Source organism: Mauremys mutica, chromosome 3 (genome assembly GCF_020497125.1).
Source record: "Mauremys mutica isolate MM-2020 ecotype Southern chromosome 3, ASM2049712v1, whole genome shotgun sequence".
Classification (NCBI taxonomy): Eukaryota; Metazoa; Chordata; order Testudines; family Geoemydidae; genus Mauremys; species Mauremys mutica.
In genome coordinates this window covers 60,847,123-60,867,178 of record NC_059074.1, presented here as the reverse complement: position 1 = coordinate 60,867,178, position 20,056 = coordinate 60,847,123, and the positions used below count along the sequence as shown (strand labels likewise).

Below are 20,056 nucleotides of genomic sequence, written 5' to 3'. Positions count from 1 at the left end.
TGTGTACAAAAAGGAATAGGTCACCTATGCGATGCAAATAGGGTGAAATTCATCCAGGTAAGCACAGCCCATGCAAAGCTCTCTGCCCCATTCAGGTCCCACTGTGCCCCTGTATGTGGAGAAGGGAGATTGTGGCTGGAGTAGCTATAGCAGAGGAAGATTACTCCTGCCCTGAACAGGAAAGCAGAGCATGGGCTATTGAAGGTGGGTCAGGAGGGTGAGTACATGTAAGTACAATGTAAATACAATGTCCCTGATCCAGCAGCCTAAATCCCAATCTTAGCATAGGTGCCACAAGCTGCAGTCACTATTCCAGCATTGAACGGAGACTCTCTATCATAATAGTCTTGTAAATAGAATGGATCTTAATTCAAGCTAATGCCAAAGGGTCAAATCCTAGAGAAGAAGCAAATCCTTCGTGAAAGCTGTTTGCTTCATACAAAAGCTATCATGGGCTTATCAACAAAATCCTCAGTCCCAACTGGTCGGAAGGCCTGTGCAGCTGGGCCATCACCACAGATACAGCACGTGGGCTGGAGCAGAAACCATAGCCCCCTGCTCTCCCCTCTGCGTGGGCTTTTGGCCTCATCCAGCATATCTCATCCTTGCACAGACCTGCCTTGGAGATCTTACTGGGATGGAATCTTCCTGCATGAGATTTCCACTGCTGCTACTGCCATTATGGTTTTTGGCAGCCCTTGACAGCATTTGCATGGTGCAAAATCCTTTCATGTTGTCTCACCTTTATGGATCATAACTGGGCACCATTACAAATATGGCTGTTTATTATTGGTTTGCACCCTGAATATGGAAACATTACTTCATTCATAAGCTGTGGTGAATCCAAGGACAGGTAAAATATATCAGAAGCACTAATCTATCCCTCTCCGTCTGACCCCTGTCATTTCTTCAGAATATTTCCCCCCTTTTTGCTCATTTGCGGTGGCACATGTCAATAACACATTGATACAAATATTTACATGATAAGTGAACTGCAGTGATTTGATATGACAAATGTTATAACACTGTATCCTCATTTTCACATCCCTTGTAGATGATTAGGCAGTTCTACTTAGGCAAGTCTAAAAGTTGCTGCCATGCAACCTGCAGTGTGATTTAAAAGGCAAAAACAATAGTGTATTGGCTTCACTTTGTAAATATCCAGCCACTGTATGGTACTCACTGTCACCAAATGGTCAATGCTTCACACACACACACACACACACAAGACTACTACTTATCACACACGTTAACTATAATTATTACTATAAACTGTAAAAACCAAGTTCCACAATTTCTACACATGGAGAATTTGATGCTGATTCAGATATTAATTAAGAACTCCACAATAGCCATGTATATGAAGAAAGCCTCTTCAATTTTCCATCCCTTTTTGTCACATCCAGTATTTCTGTTACTCATTTCCTATCTATTTCCTCCCCATTTTTCTGCAAGACTGTAATTCACTGAGTTCCAAATTGTCAAACTGATGTCATCGTCCTTATTTTCTCTTTATCCATCGAAAAAGAACTGACATAATTTCAGTGATGCTGGAACCAAAGTACTGGAAGGTGCTGGTTTGAAATAGTATTAACAAACACCAAATACATGGTTTCCATCATGAGCACCCTGCCTAACTTGTATTATTTGTTTTAGGCAATTTCTTCAAATTCACAGGAAAATAGACTTGATTTGTTTTACTCTTAATTTTCCCATAGTCTTATTCTCTTTTAAATGTGGTCTCTTGGTTTATCACCTTTCTCCTCAAACTTAGAAAGTTTGACCATTTTCAAAATGCAATTGTTGTTTGCAGCCAATTTATCAGCATCCAGGCTACATGCACATTATGTCAGCCTCTTATTTTGTGCCTCAAAAAGTTTTCCAATTATCTATAGAATTCACTCTTCCTTTTCACAGCAGTTCTTTCAAATAACAATTTATTTTATTTACATTTATGACTAGAGAATATATCAGGCCTATGAAAATGCATCAAAGTATCCTTAAAAGTGCATTTTAACATCAACATTATAATTTATAAAAGCAGCAAAGAATCCTGTGGCACCTTATAGACTAACAGACGTTTTGGAGCATGAGCTTTCGTGGGTGAATACCCACTTACACGGCTACCCCTCTGATTATAATTTATGCAGCATTAAAGAACAGAATCTAAACTACACTGATTGCTTCACCCAAGGGCTTCTTCATTATCTTCATCAAAAGGCTACTTTGTCAGCTCACCGAAATGTATAGCTTACACCTTATTTTTACTCTGTTAAACTTTTTAAAATCAAACTTGAACTGTTGTGTTGTGTGATAATATGTTGAGTGTATTGTAGAAATGGGACAAATGTGTCCTGAAGAACTCTCATTCAGAATATGGAGGTATTTGCTAACTTGCGGCTAAATTGAGGGATTTTGTCACCCTGGAAGCATTGCCATTCCTTATGGATGTTATTCTCCATAATACAACACTGTGTTACTAATGATATGACTTTATGCTAACATCTACAATTCACTACAAAGGCTCTTGTCACCTCTGTAGTGCCTACCATACAAGGATCTAAATGATTATGAAACCTTAAGTAAGCACAGGAAGCAATGTCCATCCTCGTTTTTTTCATGGCGAAATTGAGGCACAGAGAGATTAAGGGTCAAATTTGCAAACGCACCTGAAGTGACTTTCAATGAAACTTAGGTTCCTAAAGGCTAGATTTGTAAAGGTATTTAGGTGCCTAAAGGTGCCTACTGGGATTTTCAAAATAACTAGGCACTTTCATCAAGGTGAATTAGGCACCTTATCAGTTAGGCACTTTTGAAAATCCCACTTGCCACCTATATGAATCTTTAGGCACCTAAATACCATTAAAAATGGCCCTACATGCCTACATCACTTTTGGAAATGGGACTTAGGCTGCTAAGTCACTTGGGCCCAGATACTCAAAGCTATTCAGGCACCTAGCTCCCATTGAATTAAGCCCCTAAATACCTTTCTGGATCTGGCCCTTAGGTGCTTTAGAAAATTTTACCCTAAGTGTTCTCAGGGTCACACAGTGAGCTAGTCAGAATGGAGAATAGAAATCAGATATCCTGACTCCCAGTTTTATGGTCTGATCAGAAGACCGTACCCATATCAGCACAGTATATCAGCCCACTTGTTGGCATGTTCACAGTAATGTAGGTATTTGAGAACCCTAGTGTTTGGTGTTTAAGATAATGTATTGAAAATAGACTAAAACCTATAGTGCATACAGAAATCCCACATACTGTGTGTTTATTTATTTATGTCCCTCTTTATTATTTTATCCCTTACAGAAATCCCTAATAAAATAAATCGTAATGAAGCCAAACAGCTTGCAGACAAAACAGAAAAAACAACAAAGAGATCCAGAGTGTCAACCATCAGGAGGATATTTGATATGGCAAAGCATCGAACAAAGAGGTCATCTATTTTCCCAACTGGTGTGAAAGTCTGTCCACAAGAATCAGTGAAGCAGATTTTAGCCAGCCATCAAGCGTATTATCGGTTAAGAGGTGAGATGATGATTGCACCACATATTCTCTTCTTGTGAATCTTTCCTTTAATTTAAGAAACCCAACAATAGCCCTTTGTCACTCTGTTGTTCTCTAGTAGTGGGCAGAAAACTCAGCACTTACGCTTTTGTTAGACTGGTGAAAAGTTACTGGTACATCTCAGTACAGTGGTGGCACAAGGTATGAGCAATTATCAAAATTATAATGCAGTGATGTAAACAAGAGATACTAAGTTGCTATCATAACCTCCAAAGAAGTTACAATGTGTTCTTGTTTAGCTGATGATAAAAACCAAATAATGGGTGCACTAACCGGTGGAGAAAGGCCACCTTTTTAAAAGATATAGCAGATGCCACAGGTTTAATGCTTCCTTCCACCACTGCTCACAAGTGCTCCTATCCTCACTCCCTCCAGCACAGCACAAACACTAGAAACACTAGTCTGGTCATAAACAAACACTTAAACTACAGTAGAACCCTGTTTATCTGAGCCTCCTATCCATTATCTAGCTCTTCACATTAACCAAACCACCAGCAACCCAAGGCTGACAGTGGTGGGGCTTAGGAGGTCAGCCCAGGGCAGATGGTGCTACGGCTGTCAGCCCCACCTGGGACTGATAGCCCACTCCCCCCAACTTAAAATAAGGGATGGAAAGCTCTTTCCCAGTTCTCCTGATTATCCGAATGTTTGAATATCCGACCTGTCCCAGTCCCAAATAGATTGGATAAACTGGATTCCACTATGTGTTTATTGTTGATTGGATTGTGATAGTGTCCAAAATGTTCTAGGTACTCTCCAAACACAGAGCTAGACACAGTTTCTGCCCTGGAGAATTTTCAGTTTTAAAAACCATTTTGTCACTATAAATAGCCATTCCTCCTTTTATGTACTTTCTAGCTAAAATAAATGCAAGTGACGTGTAAGCACTACACCTCTACCTCGATATAATGCTGTCCCCGGGAGCCAAAAAATCTTACCGCGTTATAGGTGAAACCATGTTATATCAAACTTGGCTTGATCCGCCGGCGTGCACAGCCCTGACCCCCGGAGCACTGCTTTACCACGTTATATCCGAATTCATGTTATATCAGGTCATGTTATAGCGGGTAGAGGTGTATTTTCCTGCTGGAGCAGAACTGTGTGTATGCAAATAACACAATCACCTTTGAAGACCTTGGTTCAAATCTTAATCCCAAATGTACTTTGTTGTACACTACAAATTAAACCGGGTTGAGTGGTTTATAAACGTAACAGAATGAACACACTAGGAGCCTGATCCAAAGCTCATTGAAGTAAATGGAGAGATTCTCACCCAATTCCATGGGCTTTGAATCACACAGTAAAAAGAGAGAGAGAGAGGGGTTTACAAATGATCTGCAAATAGAAATAAAAAGGGTTCCTTTTCAGAAAATGTAGGTCTTCCAATGAAGGAGCACAGGAACTACCAGGTGTGACTTAAGGGACCAACCACATGGTGTGAATGGTAAATAATGAATGCTCATTAGTAAACTACTCATTCAGGGCCAGATTCTGCCACCCCTAACTCCCACTAAGTAATACATTACTCCACAGGTGCTGCTCAGAAAAAAAAGGTACTATTCAATGTGAGTAAAATGTGGCAGAACATAGCTCTAAATGATTGCAAATAAGGAACAAATCAGTCAAAAGGACAACCTGCACAATGGCAATTCATGGACAGAAAAAAAGACTAACTTAATTAGGTAAATTATTCACTGTTAATGTGACCATCTCTAGTCAGAGGAAAGGCTCAGCGCTGGGAAGGCAGATGTTTCACAATTTATTATTGAGGTGTATTGGCACAGCAGTGCGAGCATGTTTACACAGTGCATTCCTACACTAGCTTTGAGAATAGCCATTTTTATCACTGACTATTAATTTTAGAGAACCTGAGGTTTTAGATACTGTATGCAATTCTCACCTGAAGTTACTGAAATTATCAAATATTAAAAGTGAAAGCTCCAACTTACAGTTATAAAATATTCAAAAATAGCTCTGGAATTGCTGAAGGATACAGCTTTTAAATTGCTGAGAAGTTCTGTGCTAAAAGTATGCTACACTTTGAAAATGTTTGCGTTCGTTTTCCTCTGAAGGGCAGACTTGAAATATAGATTTTAAGTAGTGTGAGCTTTCATTCTGTGTGAGCACCATCTTTTCACAGAGCCAAAAATTTAGCTGGATTTGGTGACACTGAAAGTAATGAACAATGGATTCATCCAACAAATAATGAATGAAGCAATCATCCCGAAACAGGGAGGGAGGGAATTTTAGAGAAAGAAAAATAATAGTGCAATAGCCACTGTGTTCATAAATCTCAGAACTATTTTGTATTTCAAGCAACATTAGAGATGATATATAATTTTTAAGATATGTGATCCTTTAAATATTAATTGCCACATCAGTCACATAACAAAGATAGATGCTCTCAGACCAGAGTATGTATTACCAGAATCAGTTGTAAGTTTAATGGGACACTTTGCAAAATGAGAGATGCCTGATCTCTGTAATCCATGCAGAACATTTTGGGCAAGAGGAGGGACTGGCATCTGTGCAGGGATTTGGGGCACTTGTCAATGGAGTTGGGGTGCCAGTAGCTAATGGGGGTGTGGAATCAGGTGATTATCTTTGTGGATCCATGAACAGTTGGGCCCCCAACTTCATCTTACAAGATAGAAGAGTACAATCAAAAGTTGTAAGTGTTTGCTGGGTAGAAGTGCTAACAGAATGGGGGGCCCTGTTCCATCACACACTTATATGTTCCATATCTTCTTCTGTGTTTGGGGCACTTTCAAAATCTTTTCACCAGACCTCCAGCCTCAGTTCATTCAAATCACCCCTAAAAACTCACTTCTGTAGCATTGCCAAAAAAAGTCATGACCAGAAATGAAACCAATAAAATGTATGTCTGAGTAACCTTGCTGCCGTATTAGTAAAACCCATCTGCTTCCTCCTCTTTCCCTGGTGCATATTATGATCCTCACTTGTCCACCATTTAATGTGCAAGCTCCCACAAATGGGGCAGGGACCTTACTTCTATGTGTTGTTTGTCAAGTGCATAGCACACTTGTGGATACTATAAAATAAATAAAAATGTCGGGGGCCAGCCCCAAATATAAACTAGTTTATAAAATATTACAATTAAATTTCATGGCTTTCTTGTCTAAAGAGAGAGTAAATAGTCTATATAGATAGATGCACGTCTTCTGCTGAACATCAGGTTGGTGGGGGGGAGAGAGACATTGCTGGAGACAGCTAAGAGGATCCATTAAGTAGAGCTGCTGTCAGAGCCTGAGTGCCATGTGATTTTTAGCCCACTGAGCTCTTCTTCTGAAATCCTCATCCCTGTTTTTTTTTCCCCTTGTGCTCACTTTTATTTTCCCAAATGATACAGAACAGCAGTGGTTGTTCCACAATGGAGACACCCGTCTCTTTCCTGCCTGCTGCACCTTGGCATGTAATTTGGTGATTCATCACCATGGAGTTGTTACTTAACATTTAACAAATGAACATGTACACATGTACAAAGAGAAAGAAAACACTGTTGTTTCCAAGGAGAGTTTACCTAAACTAAGTAATTCCATTTTTCTGGAGGTGCTTTGGGAAACAAGGGGAAAGGTACACAGTTTTAAACATCAGACTTCACTACTCCTATGTCCTAGAGATTTAATTTCTCTTTTTTCCAGCTTTGAAAAAGCTTAATTCACTCAAAAGCTCCATCTTCAACTATCAGCAATGCTATGGAATAAGAAGAACACTGCGACAAATTCTTCCCTGGTGTAATTGCAGTGAACTCAATGGAGTTACACCACAGTTGAACTTGATACATTGTGTTGGGCTGGAATTTTTCTCCACAACTTCTTCCACTTGCTTCCCAAGAAATTAGCTCAAATCTGGACTCTTCACTGAGTTTGTATTTTTTTTATTGGCATACAGCAACACTACACTGAGGTGCTTAAACTCAAATGCAGCAGGTTGGGTATAGGGGTTTACCACATCTCCGAAGCACATAATAATAAATCAGATTATCAGGGCCAGCTCTAGGCACCAGCAAACCAAGCACATGCTTGGGGCAGCACATTTTCAGGGGCGGCATTCCAGACACCTTTTTTTTTTTTTCTTCTTCGGTGCTTCTGGCAGCAAAAGCCTAGAGCTGGCCCTGGCAGCAGCAGCGCGTTGCGCCCTGGGGCCACAGGGGAGCAGCACCCGCACCTTGTGGCTGGGCCGGGCAGGCTCCAAGCGAGGGACACTCGGGCTGGGGGCACCCCGCGGGGCACACGGAGCCGCCTACAGGTGCCACAGGGCGGCCGCCACCCTAGCACCGCAGCCGGGGCTGGGCAAAGTGGCCCAAGCCGCCCAGGGACTGCAGCAGGGTGGCCAGAAGCAGCAGCAGCAGCAAAGCCATAGAGGGTGTGGCGCTGCCATGCGGGGCCTTCATCCCGCTCTCTGGGGCTCCGCTCCCTCTGGGGCTACCCTGCCCCAGCTCCTCAACCCCCTGCTGGGGCGGTCCCCTGGCTCTGCCCTTCCGGGTCCCAGCCGGTCCTGGAGGTGGGAGTCCTGGCTGGAGGGACCCTGGGCTGAGTCGTGGCCCAGGAGCCCCGCTGCTTACCCCAACCCTGCCAGCACCAGACTGGCTGGAGGCGAGGGGGGAGTGGGTGGAGTCAGCACTGGGAGGGGGAGCCCAGGGCTGGGGCAGCTTGGGGTGTGGGTGGGGTGGGAGGGAGAGCCCAGTGCTGGGGCGGCAGGGGGTGCGGGTGGGGGAGGGCACTGGTGGGGGGGTGAGAGCCCAGGGCTGGGGTGGGGGGGAGGCCAACAAAATTTTTGCTTGGGGCGGCAAAAAACCTAAAGCCGGCCCTGCAGATTATATACCTATTCTAAAACACACTCATGCATGTGCATTACATTTTACCTTGTATCACACTTTATAATTGCCTTACTAATTTTTGTAACCGATCACTGTACAGATCCTGAACCGTCCATGAGCTCCAAAATATATTAATAAGCAAAGCTTCAGCTGCAAGCTTATCACACACTATTCTTATTACTATTTCTTTATCTACTAACTACATGTTATTTACAAGGCCACTTGTGAATTTATGCTTTCTCCATTGTTAATGTGTTGCCTTACATCTGTTTTCTTTCATTGTTCATGCAAGGCATACATGTTGTAGCAAGTACGTGCTTGCTAGCACTCAGAGGCACTCAAAGGCTCAGTCCTTCTGTGTGAAGACAAATAAATGTCAACTCAAATAAACATGAAAACTGTAAAAAAAAACAAAAAACCTTCTGTTTAAAAGCACTGAATGAAAACAAAAAATCCAAAATGCAACAGAAAATTAGCTCTTGCTTTAAGAGTATGTGGAAGTTGGCCTGGAAGTTTTCTGTATGGTTTAGTAGATCCATCCCTCACCCTGCTCTGCTTCTTCAGTCTGCCAGGAAGCTGTGTGGGAAGCCTTTCGGATCTTTCTGGATCGGATTCCTGATACAAATGAATATCAGAACTGGGTCAATGCCTGCCAGCGAGAAACCTTCTGCATATTTGACATTGGCAAAAACTTCAGCAACTCCCAGGAACATCTGGAGATAATCCAACGGGTAAGAACGATTGAACTTTCTTTAGAAATGTTAAGATTTCCCAGATTCCACCTGTTAAATGTCATGCATAAAGGTAAGGGATAACATAGACAAGGGAGGGTGCACTGCAAAAAATCAACATTCACTGGGTGAAAAAAAGTGGTGTTAACAATAAAGTAAACAGAAGGACTAACAGGCTTCTCGTGTTTGACTGAATACACCCACTAGTAAAAACTTTTTTTTTAATCTTTTTACAGCGAGTAAAACATAGACCCTTCCAGGAAAGGTAAGTAAAGCAAATGTAGAGTACTCACCAGTTGATGCTACTGCCTTTTTTGAAAAAGGTATGTGCAGATTTATGTGGGTGTGAGAGAGTGCATGCATGGATAGAACCCTGGTGTGCACCATGTATAGTATATGTGAGACAGCTGTGTGTACTGTACAATAATAGAGCCCCATATCATTAAGGCTGTACAAAAGTCTTAGCTAACACCTGTTCACTTTGCAACATCATGAAAAATTCTCCTAGTTTAGTGTGACCACGAGGTTCAGTCGAGACCAAAGCCTCTGCTAGAATAGGTGTCATGAGAGAGTATGACTAACACACATACATACCACAAAATTCTCTGCAATACCTTAATGGTAAATAAAAAGAAGACAAAGAAAAGGAGAAATCATTGGTGTGGGGGGAAAATCAGGTATTCCATGATTGTAGGGGTTCTAATCACTTTTGATGCATTCTACAAGAAAGTGCAAATCCTGTGCTTTAATTTAAAAAATTAAGCTTCCTCATAATGAAGATATGCTTATCTCAGTGTTAACTGATGTTCAGCTATCCTGTAAATCCTACCATGCAGAAAATTGTCTCTACATAGGCATTAAGGACTTGTCTACACTGGGAAATTTACGGAAATAGCTATTTCAGAATAATAGTACCTTTTTCAAATTTAGCTTAATCCACTTCTAGAATAGCTATTTTGGTAAATTCCCAATGGTAGACAAGCCCTAAATATAGCAGTTGGAAAAACTTAGCCCATCCCCATTCCAATGATCTCAGTTAAATGGGTCATCACTTCGGACCATCTGCAGAGCAACTTTATTAAGCACAAGTGTTTGCTTTGATTTTCTTTTTAATTAACCACCCACACACACAGAAATTAAAATGTAAAAACTATATTAAAGGAACACCATCGACTTAAAGTACATTTACTTTTTGAAACTGGCGAGCAATTTCCCATGCTAAACCTATTCAAATCCCCCTGCCAATCTTAGAGATTTTCAATAATCAAATATTCCTATTTTTAAAAAGTTTTTCTCTTCCTATTGCTATGTGAAAGATGCAGATAAACAACATGATGGCAATGATTAATTAACTTACTATGTGAAAAGTGCAGTCAAATGCAACGGAAAGCAAACTGAAAAATGTTTCTTCTTGAATCACTTTAAAATTATTGTATCCTTATGATGTCACTTGTAACAATAGAAGTAATATTTTTAAATTATGGTTCTCCCTTTAACATGACATTGAAGTTATGCAGTCATTGCCTTTTAAATACAAACCAGGATATGTAAAACTTAAGATTCTAACACAGCAACAGTAACTCAGTCATGTTGAATATATGTAGCATTTTCCATTTCTATTTTTCTGAGTTCATGTGTAGCTTAATATATTACTTGTTGTCATAAAAATATATTGCATAAAATATACAAGATGTACATAGATGATGAGTTCACACTGCTGTTGGAATCTTAAGCTTTGCGATTTTATTTTATTTTCTGTTCAACTGTTTAATTTTTCACTAATGTTATTTTGCTGTCTCTGTGTAGATTTCCAGACCATGTATGTGCTGTATACATATGAACATGCCTCGGGTGAAATCCTGGTCACATTGAAGTCAATGGCAAAATTCTTATTGACTTCAAGTGGGGCCAAGATTTTACTCCTTGTGTATGCATATTCTTTATGAAGGTATATATTTTAGAAGAGATACCTTTATTGTGTGTGTGTATGTATGTAAAATAAATGGCATGTTTCAATAAGATAAGATTTATTCCAATAGTGACTTTTTTTAGTTTGATTAAGAAGCAATTTAAATTATTGTTTTGCATACTTTGGTGAGTTGAAGCTCTTTCTGCCAGGATACAAAATTGTTCATAGTTCACTAGAAGCCACAGAAAGAAGATGTATTATGCTATATTCTGAAAAGATAACCCCCATCACAGCTTCTTTCCATGAAGCTTAAAAATAAATTGGTAGATTATTACAGTCCTAAGAGATGTAATGATAGATGCTTGGCAGACAACAGACCATCCCCAAAATTCAATGGGATAAACTCCTAGAAAATTATGTATGATGCATGAATACTTAAAAACATGTTAAAAAAATGAGGCAAGAGTCAAACTTTGCTTAAAACTGCTCAGTACAAATTTAGAAATTTATACCTCAATTTCAGGCATATCACTACTATTGTGTATAATTTATTTGTTTATAATATTTATTCATATTGAAAAACTCTAGGTACCCAATTCTCTGCTTCCCTATAACAGTTTTAATCCACTGAAATTCCATTAAAGTGAATGGACTTACACTCATATAACACCAGCGTAACAAAATAGAAGTTCAGGTCCTGTGTTAAGAGAACATCAGGACTACAGGGTAAAATTAAAGTTGCATGCTTAATCCTGCCCCCTTGTGCGTAAATATTATGGTACAGTCTTAATTATGTAATTATGTTTGTCAAATTACTATAATATAATTTCACACAATTGTTTGTACAACTCTAGATAATCATGTGTAGCAATTTGTAATATCTTTCATTGGTATGAACTACATTGTTATCATTGTCACAATGTCCTTAGTGACTTTGATTTGACTATTCTGAGTTTTCTGCTTTCTTAGGTATGTATTTCAATAATTTAAGGCCTGATTAAATTCCCATTCACGTCATTCCAAAGTGGAGTCTTCAGTCAGCAGCCATTCAGTATACAAGGGCTGAAGTGACTAATTATGAAGCTAATTTCCAATGCTCCCACGCACAGCACAACTTTCCTTATATGCAGTTCAGAGAATGAGGCAGATGATAATAAGTTATTTGTATTTTAGCTGAACAATTTTAGCTGAAAATGTAGGTGGCCATGGGTCTATGCTATTAAAATTATTCTTTACTACTGAATCGTTTGGAGGAATGATTTCATGTACCTTTTATGGATTCTGCCAAGCACAGATATGCTACACTTACATATCTAAGGTTGTAGAAAAAAATATGGTATTATATTCAGTTCCCGCCACACACGATATTCAGAGAATGAGGCAAAGGATCCACTGTCTACCTGCTCTAGAATTTTCACGATATAGCTAAGTTACTAAGTTAGCTATTTGTGCATGTGCAGCGTGACCTGCCTTGGCTGCATATACTAAGAGCTGAGTGTTGTCATCATTAACAAAATACTTTGCATATGCAATGTATTTCTCTCACTCAGATCAATTTTCACCTGCGCACTCCATTCATAGGCATTTCCTCAGTAAAAGCTATTTTCCCTCAATTTGGTATATTCAGTAGTGTTGTGACATGACACCACAGCCACCATCCTTCCAGCCAAGGGGGATTGGACATATTGCTAGCATGGGATGTCATAATTCTTTTTTAGTTAAAAGAGTACCAGAAATTCAAAGCATATGTGAGTCATTTACTCCTCTTTCCAGTCTAACTGTGACTAGCTTGGAGAAAGAGACTATTACTGAATTCAGACATCCAATTTGGTAGTGCAAAAAAACTGCCTCCATGTCACCAGAAATTATTTTAAATACCAATAATGTAAGATGGACTATTGGTAAAAAGCAATCGATATAATTCAGGCAGCCAGCTGGCAGAGCTAGATTCAGTCAGGACCTTGTGCTCATAAGCTCTGGTCATGCACAGATCTGGTGCGCTATCAAGGTGCCATTCCTGTGTTTGAAGAAAAGATGGGGCCAGAGCTGCAAAGTTCAAATCTGGAGTTGAATCTAAACTTTCTCAAAGTTTTGGGATATCTGGTTTTAGGCATAAGAACATAAGAAAGGCCGTACCGGGTCAGACCAAAGGTCCATCTAGCCCAGTATCTGTTTGGCCAATGCCAATACCGACAGTGGCCAATGCCAGGTGCCCCTGAGGGAGTGAACCTAACAGGCAATGATCAAGTGATCTCTCTCCTGCCATCCATCTCCATCCTCTGACGAACAGAGGCTAGGGACACCATTCTTACCCATCCTGGCTAATAGCCATTTATGGACTTAGCCACCATGAATTTATCCAGTCCCCTTTTAAACATTGTTATAGTCCTAGCCTTCACAACCTCCTCAGGTAAGGAGTTCCACAAGTTGACTGTGCGCTGTGTGAAGAAGAACTTCCTTTTATTTGTTTTAAACCTGCTGCCTATTAATTTCATTTGGTGACCCCTAGTTCTTGTATTATGGGAATAAGTAAATAACTTTTCCTTATCCACTTTCTCAACATCACTCATGATTTTATATACCTCTATCATGTCCCCCCTTAGTCTTCTCTTTTCCAAACTGAAGAATCCTAGCCTCTTTAATCTTTCCTCATATGGGACCCTCTCTAAACCCCTAATCATTTTAGTTGCTCTTTTCTGAACCTTTTCTAGTGCTAGAATATCTTTTTTGAGGTGAGGAGACCACATCTGTACACAGTATTCGAGATGTGGGCGTACCATGGATTTATATAAGGGCAATAATATATTCTCAGTCTTATTCTCTATCTCCTTTTTAATGATTCCTAACATCCTGTTTGCTTTTTTGACCGCCTCTGCACACTGCGTGGACATCTTCAGAGAACTATCCATGATAACTCCAAGATCTTTTTCCTGACTCGTTGTAGCTAAATTAGCCCCCATCATGTTGTATGTATAGTTGGGGTTATTTTTTCCAATGTGCATTACTTTACATTTATCCACATTAAATTTCATTTGCCATTTTGTTGCCCAATCACTTTGATGGCCTAGGATGTCTGGATCCAGATCTGAATCCAAACTTTCCTATAATTCAGCAAGGTTTTGATCATGGGATTTGGTTTAAGACCATTACTAGTTTAAAGGGGATCAATGACAGCCAGCTGGCTGCCAGTGATCTGACAACTGATTCTCACTAACTCCCTCTCACCTTTCTTAATTAGCCACTAAAAAAAAAAGAGGCATAGTATAGCAGAGTCCAGTGGCTCCAAGATTAAAATATGAGACTTCTAAAGAGATGCTCGCACCATGCTTCATGTCATGACCAGCAAGGGAGAAAATATTTGGTTTAGAAAATATTCACACACAGAGAGTTATTGGCTTGGGGCCCAATCAAATTCTGACTTAAGTCAAAGGCAAAACTTTCATTGACTTCAGTCAGCAAAAAAACAGGCCCTAAACAGCTATTGTATGTATAATCTGACCATGCGCTATCATCACATTTTACAGGGCCCACTCTCTCTATGATTATTCATAGAATTAATGAAATTACACAAGCAAGCTCATGTCAGGTGTGGTATTCAGACAACAACATGGTATATGCATATATCACTTAATTGTTTCTTAGTGAAAGAAGAAATCTTATGCTGAAAAAAAGAACATAAATATAAGTTCTATAAGTTCCCAAATAAAAAAGCAATTGATGGCTCCACTGCCTTTTTTAGAAAGCTGGAATCAAAATATTACATTAAAAATAACTTCCTTCGTTTAAAACTGTTTTTAATGTAAAAGCCAAAATTTCATTATATTCCTGCTGATAATGAATGCTGCCCATTAAAACATTCCTTTCTATTTGATTAACAGGAAAGATGAAATATCTACAGAGAAGACAGGTGGCAAAAAGCTTGAGGACATTTCTTCCCTTTCTACAGGTAAAATTGGAACTGCTTGCCCATTAGCACAAAATTGTTAGAAACAATTACTGTTAGAATTTAGAAGGCTGTAATTTGGTGACAGCAACAAAAGTAAAAATGTTCAGTTAGGTACAACCGAAAAAAAAAGTGTTTTAGCAAAATGATTTATACTGAGTACATTAGGGTTTCTGTGGAGTGTACCTTGACATTCAGACCAAAAAAACCTATTACTCTAACTTGGTTTTTCACATTATTTTCGATTTCGAGGGTGCACTTTAAGAAACTTAACCTTTTCTAGTTTGATTTGCAGCCAATAAGATGTCACAGTGCTAATTTTGTTTCACTTCTAAAATAATGTTTGGAGTTTGAGCTGTTGCTTTTTTGTTAGCCAAAATCAGCAGACTAGGATATACCAATATAATCCTTTATTTTCAAGTGGTTAGCCAGAAAGTCATACTGATTTCAGCATATTAATTCAAGCTTTTATTTAAAAGGTGTGGTAAGAAAGAATGTTAGCAGGTGCAATGTGTAAGCCTTGAAAAGTAGTAGTTGTTTTTTTAAATGCTGGTAAAATATTGAAATTAAAAACTGTAAACATTGGCAGCTTAGTGCAGTAAGTGGTCAAACAATATATTTTCTTTATTGATTTGTGTATTATAAAAACTTCTTAAAAGTGACTTTAACCAAAGTGTTTCTAATATTATAAATGAATTTGCTTCCAATGGGAAAATTCAAGTTTCCCCCCAAAGGCTCTTGTTACTTTAAATTGACTCCTAAAGAAAGATATTAGTCTGTCATATGGGGCACCTTCCAGCAACATGCTGCAGGAGAACAGGTGTGCTGCCTCAGTTTCCCTCCTTCAGAAGCCCCAGTAACTCCACACCAGGTGCTCTCTAGCTCAATAACACCCCTGCTCCAAAAACTGTGTAATATAGTCCATAACAAAAGACCCAAAACAGTCCATTTATCACCCCCCAGTGCATGTAGTCCATAAAATTCCACCATGTTGTCCTTTGACACCCCCTATTTCCCCCACACACATACACACATCACACTCCAGCATCTTCTGCCACACCTGCGCCCTTTGTGGGTCTTCACTTGTCCTTCTCCCAGGACAACCACCCCCATCCTTCCAGCTGGAGTGCAAGCCTGCTCTTACCAGCAGAACTGCCTCTCTTCTAGCAGTTCATCCTCACTATCCACCACTTCGCCATTTCCATTAACCTCTCCGATCTCCGACAGACCAAGAGGCAGTCCCTCCCACCATTCCCCTAACTCCAGCTCTCCAGTGAGGAGAATCAGCAGGCAAGTCCTCCCTTGGCTTAAGCTCTCTTTGGCCCTCAGCTTCAGCTCTCTGACATACAAGTGAGCATGCAACTCTGCTGCTTCCTGGCCTTCAGCCCTCTCCAGCCCTCTGGCCCTGTCTTATGAAGGTTAGCAAGCAAATCACTCTACTGCTCTCCTGCCTTTGGCCCTTCCCCAGGAACAATCTACTACTTCCTTCAGGCACCTTCTACACTCTCCTGGAAAGTTCTCACCTGCCTATCGCCCTTCCTTCTAGGGCCCACGTGCCCTCTTTTAAGCCAGTTGGGAGCAGCTTACCAGACACAGGTGCACTGGATTCTTCCCTCTTAAAAAGCCAGTGTCACCCTATGATACAGTCATAGAAACAAAGATTGCAACTGCAAAATCAAAAATATACATTCATTTACCATGTAGTAAGGATATTTAGCAGAATACGTATATTGTATGTTATTATATACATATATCCAAGTCCTCCACTGTCCCTTGCCTTAAGCCCTCTTTGGCCCTCAGCTTCAGCTCTCTGACTTAGTAGTTTGCAGAGTTAAACTCAGAGTTGAACTCTGCTTACAGTTACTCATATTCAACCCGATTGACTTTTATGATATTAATGAAAGGCCATATTTTATACACAGGAAAAAGGACTTTCAGTCCTGCCTTAATTCGTTACCACATTTCAACAGCCCAAGCTTCTACACACACACACACACACACACTCACGAAATTAGGAAGTGCATTTTCTGTCAGTTGATAGCTAAGCAACAGAGAAAGGTGACTTATTTTTGCCATTTTGCTAATGAATGTCCCTTTCTCACTTCCTTTTTATTTTAAATCCCAGCAGGTGCCCCTAACGTATCTCCGCCTCCATATGCATCAGCTCCTAATGGCACACTACGCAATGAAGTCGTCAATGACACAAAGACTCCTGTGAAGGTGAGGACGGTCTAATATCCTATTTACTATTGATTCACCTCTCTTCTTTAAACTAACATAGCAAATAAATAAATAAATGTTGTTTATAGAACTCTGTAGTTCAAAGCCATTAGTGCTTTTTTTCTATACACTTCAATTAAGATTCAAGGGTTTTATTGGCCTCTCTTCTATACGCTAATCATGAATAATGGTTCCTGCTCATGAGTGTGGAAAATATACAGACTCTATAATAGTCTTTGAAGCATAGTTCTCCCTCTTTTTCTTTGAATCAAGGATTTTAGGCCTAATTACACAATTCTGTAATCCCACTGTTTTATGTAAAAGCAGTGCAAATTCACACTCTGAGCTCTGTACTGCACAGTGGAACAAGCAAGAGTATCGCCAATCCATCTGGCCTTTCTATCTTCTTAGCAACCAAGTGTGACACAGAAATCTTCTCCAGAGCAAACAGGCACCAGGGGCTTCAGAGGTTCAGGGATGCAAAAAGTCCCGTTACTGAGAAAAATACCTCTGTACACCACTGGAAAAAAACTGTGACTGTGATAGGCTTTTCATTCTACTTATGCAGTGAAATGAGGGAAATTGCAACTGATTGTTTCTTTGCTATCTCCACTATCAATAACATTTAATTCATCAGGGAAAAGCAGACAAAAAAGGTTTTAATTCATTTAGGGCCAATTTTGTAAAGATAGTTAGATGCCTTGTTAAAGTGAGGCACCTAAGTACCTTTAAAAATCTGGCCCTTAACTCTTTATTATCTGGGGAGGGGAAAGAGCTGGGGAAAAGTCATTTGTTTCTAGTAATTCAGAGCCCCTAGTACACTTCAAAATAAATTAACTTTTCCATGTTGTAGGCTCTGTCTCCATTCTCCCTTCACCCAAGTCCTTGGAGTAACCTCCTCATGGAACTGCCTCCAAGAGCAATGGTCGTTGTTGTGTATTTGGTTGTCATGGGTTTTGTTACTATGGCAACTGAGTTAGACTATTAAGGGATAGCTCAGCCGGTTTCAACCGGCTGAGTGAGCTCTCTGTTTCTGTAAATAAAATGGAGGTTTTGGTTAGCTGTCTGCTCTCTGGCCTCAAGTGATTGCTTCCTACACCGGCTGCTCCTAGGACATAACAGTCGTAGTGATAAAAATGTCTGCATTCTTTGGTTCTGAACTTGTAAAAGGACACAGAATCATCCACCTCCCTTTCTGACAAGCCATTAAAACTGCAGACTTTTGTATGCACTGCATACAGCATATGTTAATCTAAAACTGAGGCATCTTGACGAATAATTGCACAACACCGCACGTGCTGTGCCACTGCAGAATATGCTGGCACAGACATACACTTGGTTTTACTTATCCTTGATTGTATGTAAAGGCTCCTTTTGTCTCTTTCTCCTGTGTCGTCATCATAATAGAGCAAATCTCTTGTTCTGCTCGTTCCTGGCAGCTACCAAAACCCAGGTGCTCAGTTCTGGGACAAATCTCTCCAGCAGCCCAATGCCAACCTAGTTGATAGTGGAAAAAGAAAACCCACCTGTCTGTGGGACTAAGGCAGATCAGCCTGCAGTTCTTTTGGGTCATATATCTTTTGATTGATGCACTTCCTGTAATATCCTCTTGTACATGAGGCAAAAGCCTTTTCGGCCTTGCACAAGGGCTGGAATGTCCTTGAGCAGTATTAAAAAAGGTAGCATTTTTAAGCATTAACAATATGTTCAATACTGTACAAGATAAAGACGATGGCAAGATGGTCCTTGCTCCAAGTTTCTTACATTTTTAACAGGCAGATAATAGAAAACCCACTGGGAAACAAAGAAGACAGTACTATTTTACAGCATTTATTTTCAAATACAATTGGTTTGGCAATGGAATATTGTACTGATATGGGTCAGTGTTACTGATTACCACAGGAGTCTTGAAGAAGGATCTGAAACAGAAGAAGGCTGGAATCTTTTCACTGACCTAAGCAACATCTGTAATACCAAGTTCTAAATTAACATTTTGAACAATTTCCCAAGGGAGATGGTGGATTCTCCATTACTTGAAATCTTTAAAGTTTGAGGATGCAGTTTTTAAAAGCACATAAGTCCATTGACCTGCATGCTCCAATTCAGGCACAAGTTGGTAGGCTTGATATAGGAATTACACGGTGAAATTCTATGGCCTATGTTATGCAAGTCAGACTAGGTGATCATAATGGACTCTTCTAGCCTTAAAAATATATGAATAAATAACACTAAATATGGGCTAAGTTCAAAATTCTTTCTGAAAGGGCCAAAAGTGGTTTCCCTCCTCCTGCCTCCCCAGCAGGCAGTGTACGAAGTGTTGTGTTTAAAATAATAGTATTAAAGTGTCTAAAAACAAATTAAAAACAACAGTAGCCCAAATTCTGTTCTCATTTGCACCTCTGCAGTTTTGTCAACCTCAAGAACATGTATTGGATTCTCTAAAGAGAGCAAAAGTGATGAGACAGATCCCCAAAAAATCATGAGATTTGCCCTACAAACCACGTTTTTTAGTCAGTCTGACTTTTTAACTCTCCTTTACTGTTGTGGTTGTGTGCGCATAATAATTTCAGGTTGAAAAATCCATGTTTAATGCACACAAAATGCATGCCTCTCCCTGGCTGCTCAAATGGAAACTCCACTGGCCTTCTCCTCACCAATAAGAAAGGGGAACTGCCTTCACTTCCTATTTCTTTCTTGACTCCCACCCTCACCTGCCCTGCTGTCTCCCAGGGCTTTTCCTCTATCTGGATCCCAAATAAAGGAGAAGTCCTAAGGCAGTGCTGCTGCTCGGTCTAGGGCCCAGAACTTAGCAGCAGCTTTTCCCTGACTCCCCTCCTCACTGC

At 40.0% G+C, this 20,056-nt stretch overlaps 1 protein-coding gene across 1 annotated transcript in view; it reads left to right on the top strand.

The window, feature by feature from the left end:
- IMPG1 (interphotoreceptor matrix proteoglycan 1) overlaps positions 1-20,056 on the top strand; it is a 92,329-nt gene that overhangs the window by 15,423 nt on the left and 56,850 nt on the right. Inside the window, exons 2-6 of the mRNA XM_045011770.1 lie at positions 3,313-3,531; positions 8,975-9,141; positions 9,378-9,406; positions 14,929-14,996; positions 17,119-17,213. Of these exons, the coding sequence (XP_044867705.1) occupies positions 3,313-3,531; positions 8,975-9,141; positions 9,378-9,406; positions 14,929-14,996; positions 17,119-17,213 (578 nt within the window). The remainder of the gene's footprint in view (positions 1-3,312; positions 3,532-8,974; positions 9,142-9,377; positions 9,407-14,928; positions 14,997-17,118; positions 17,214-20,056) is intronic.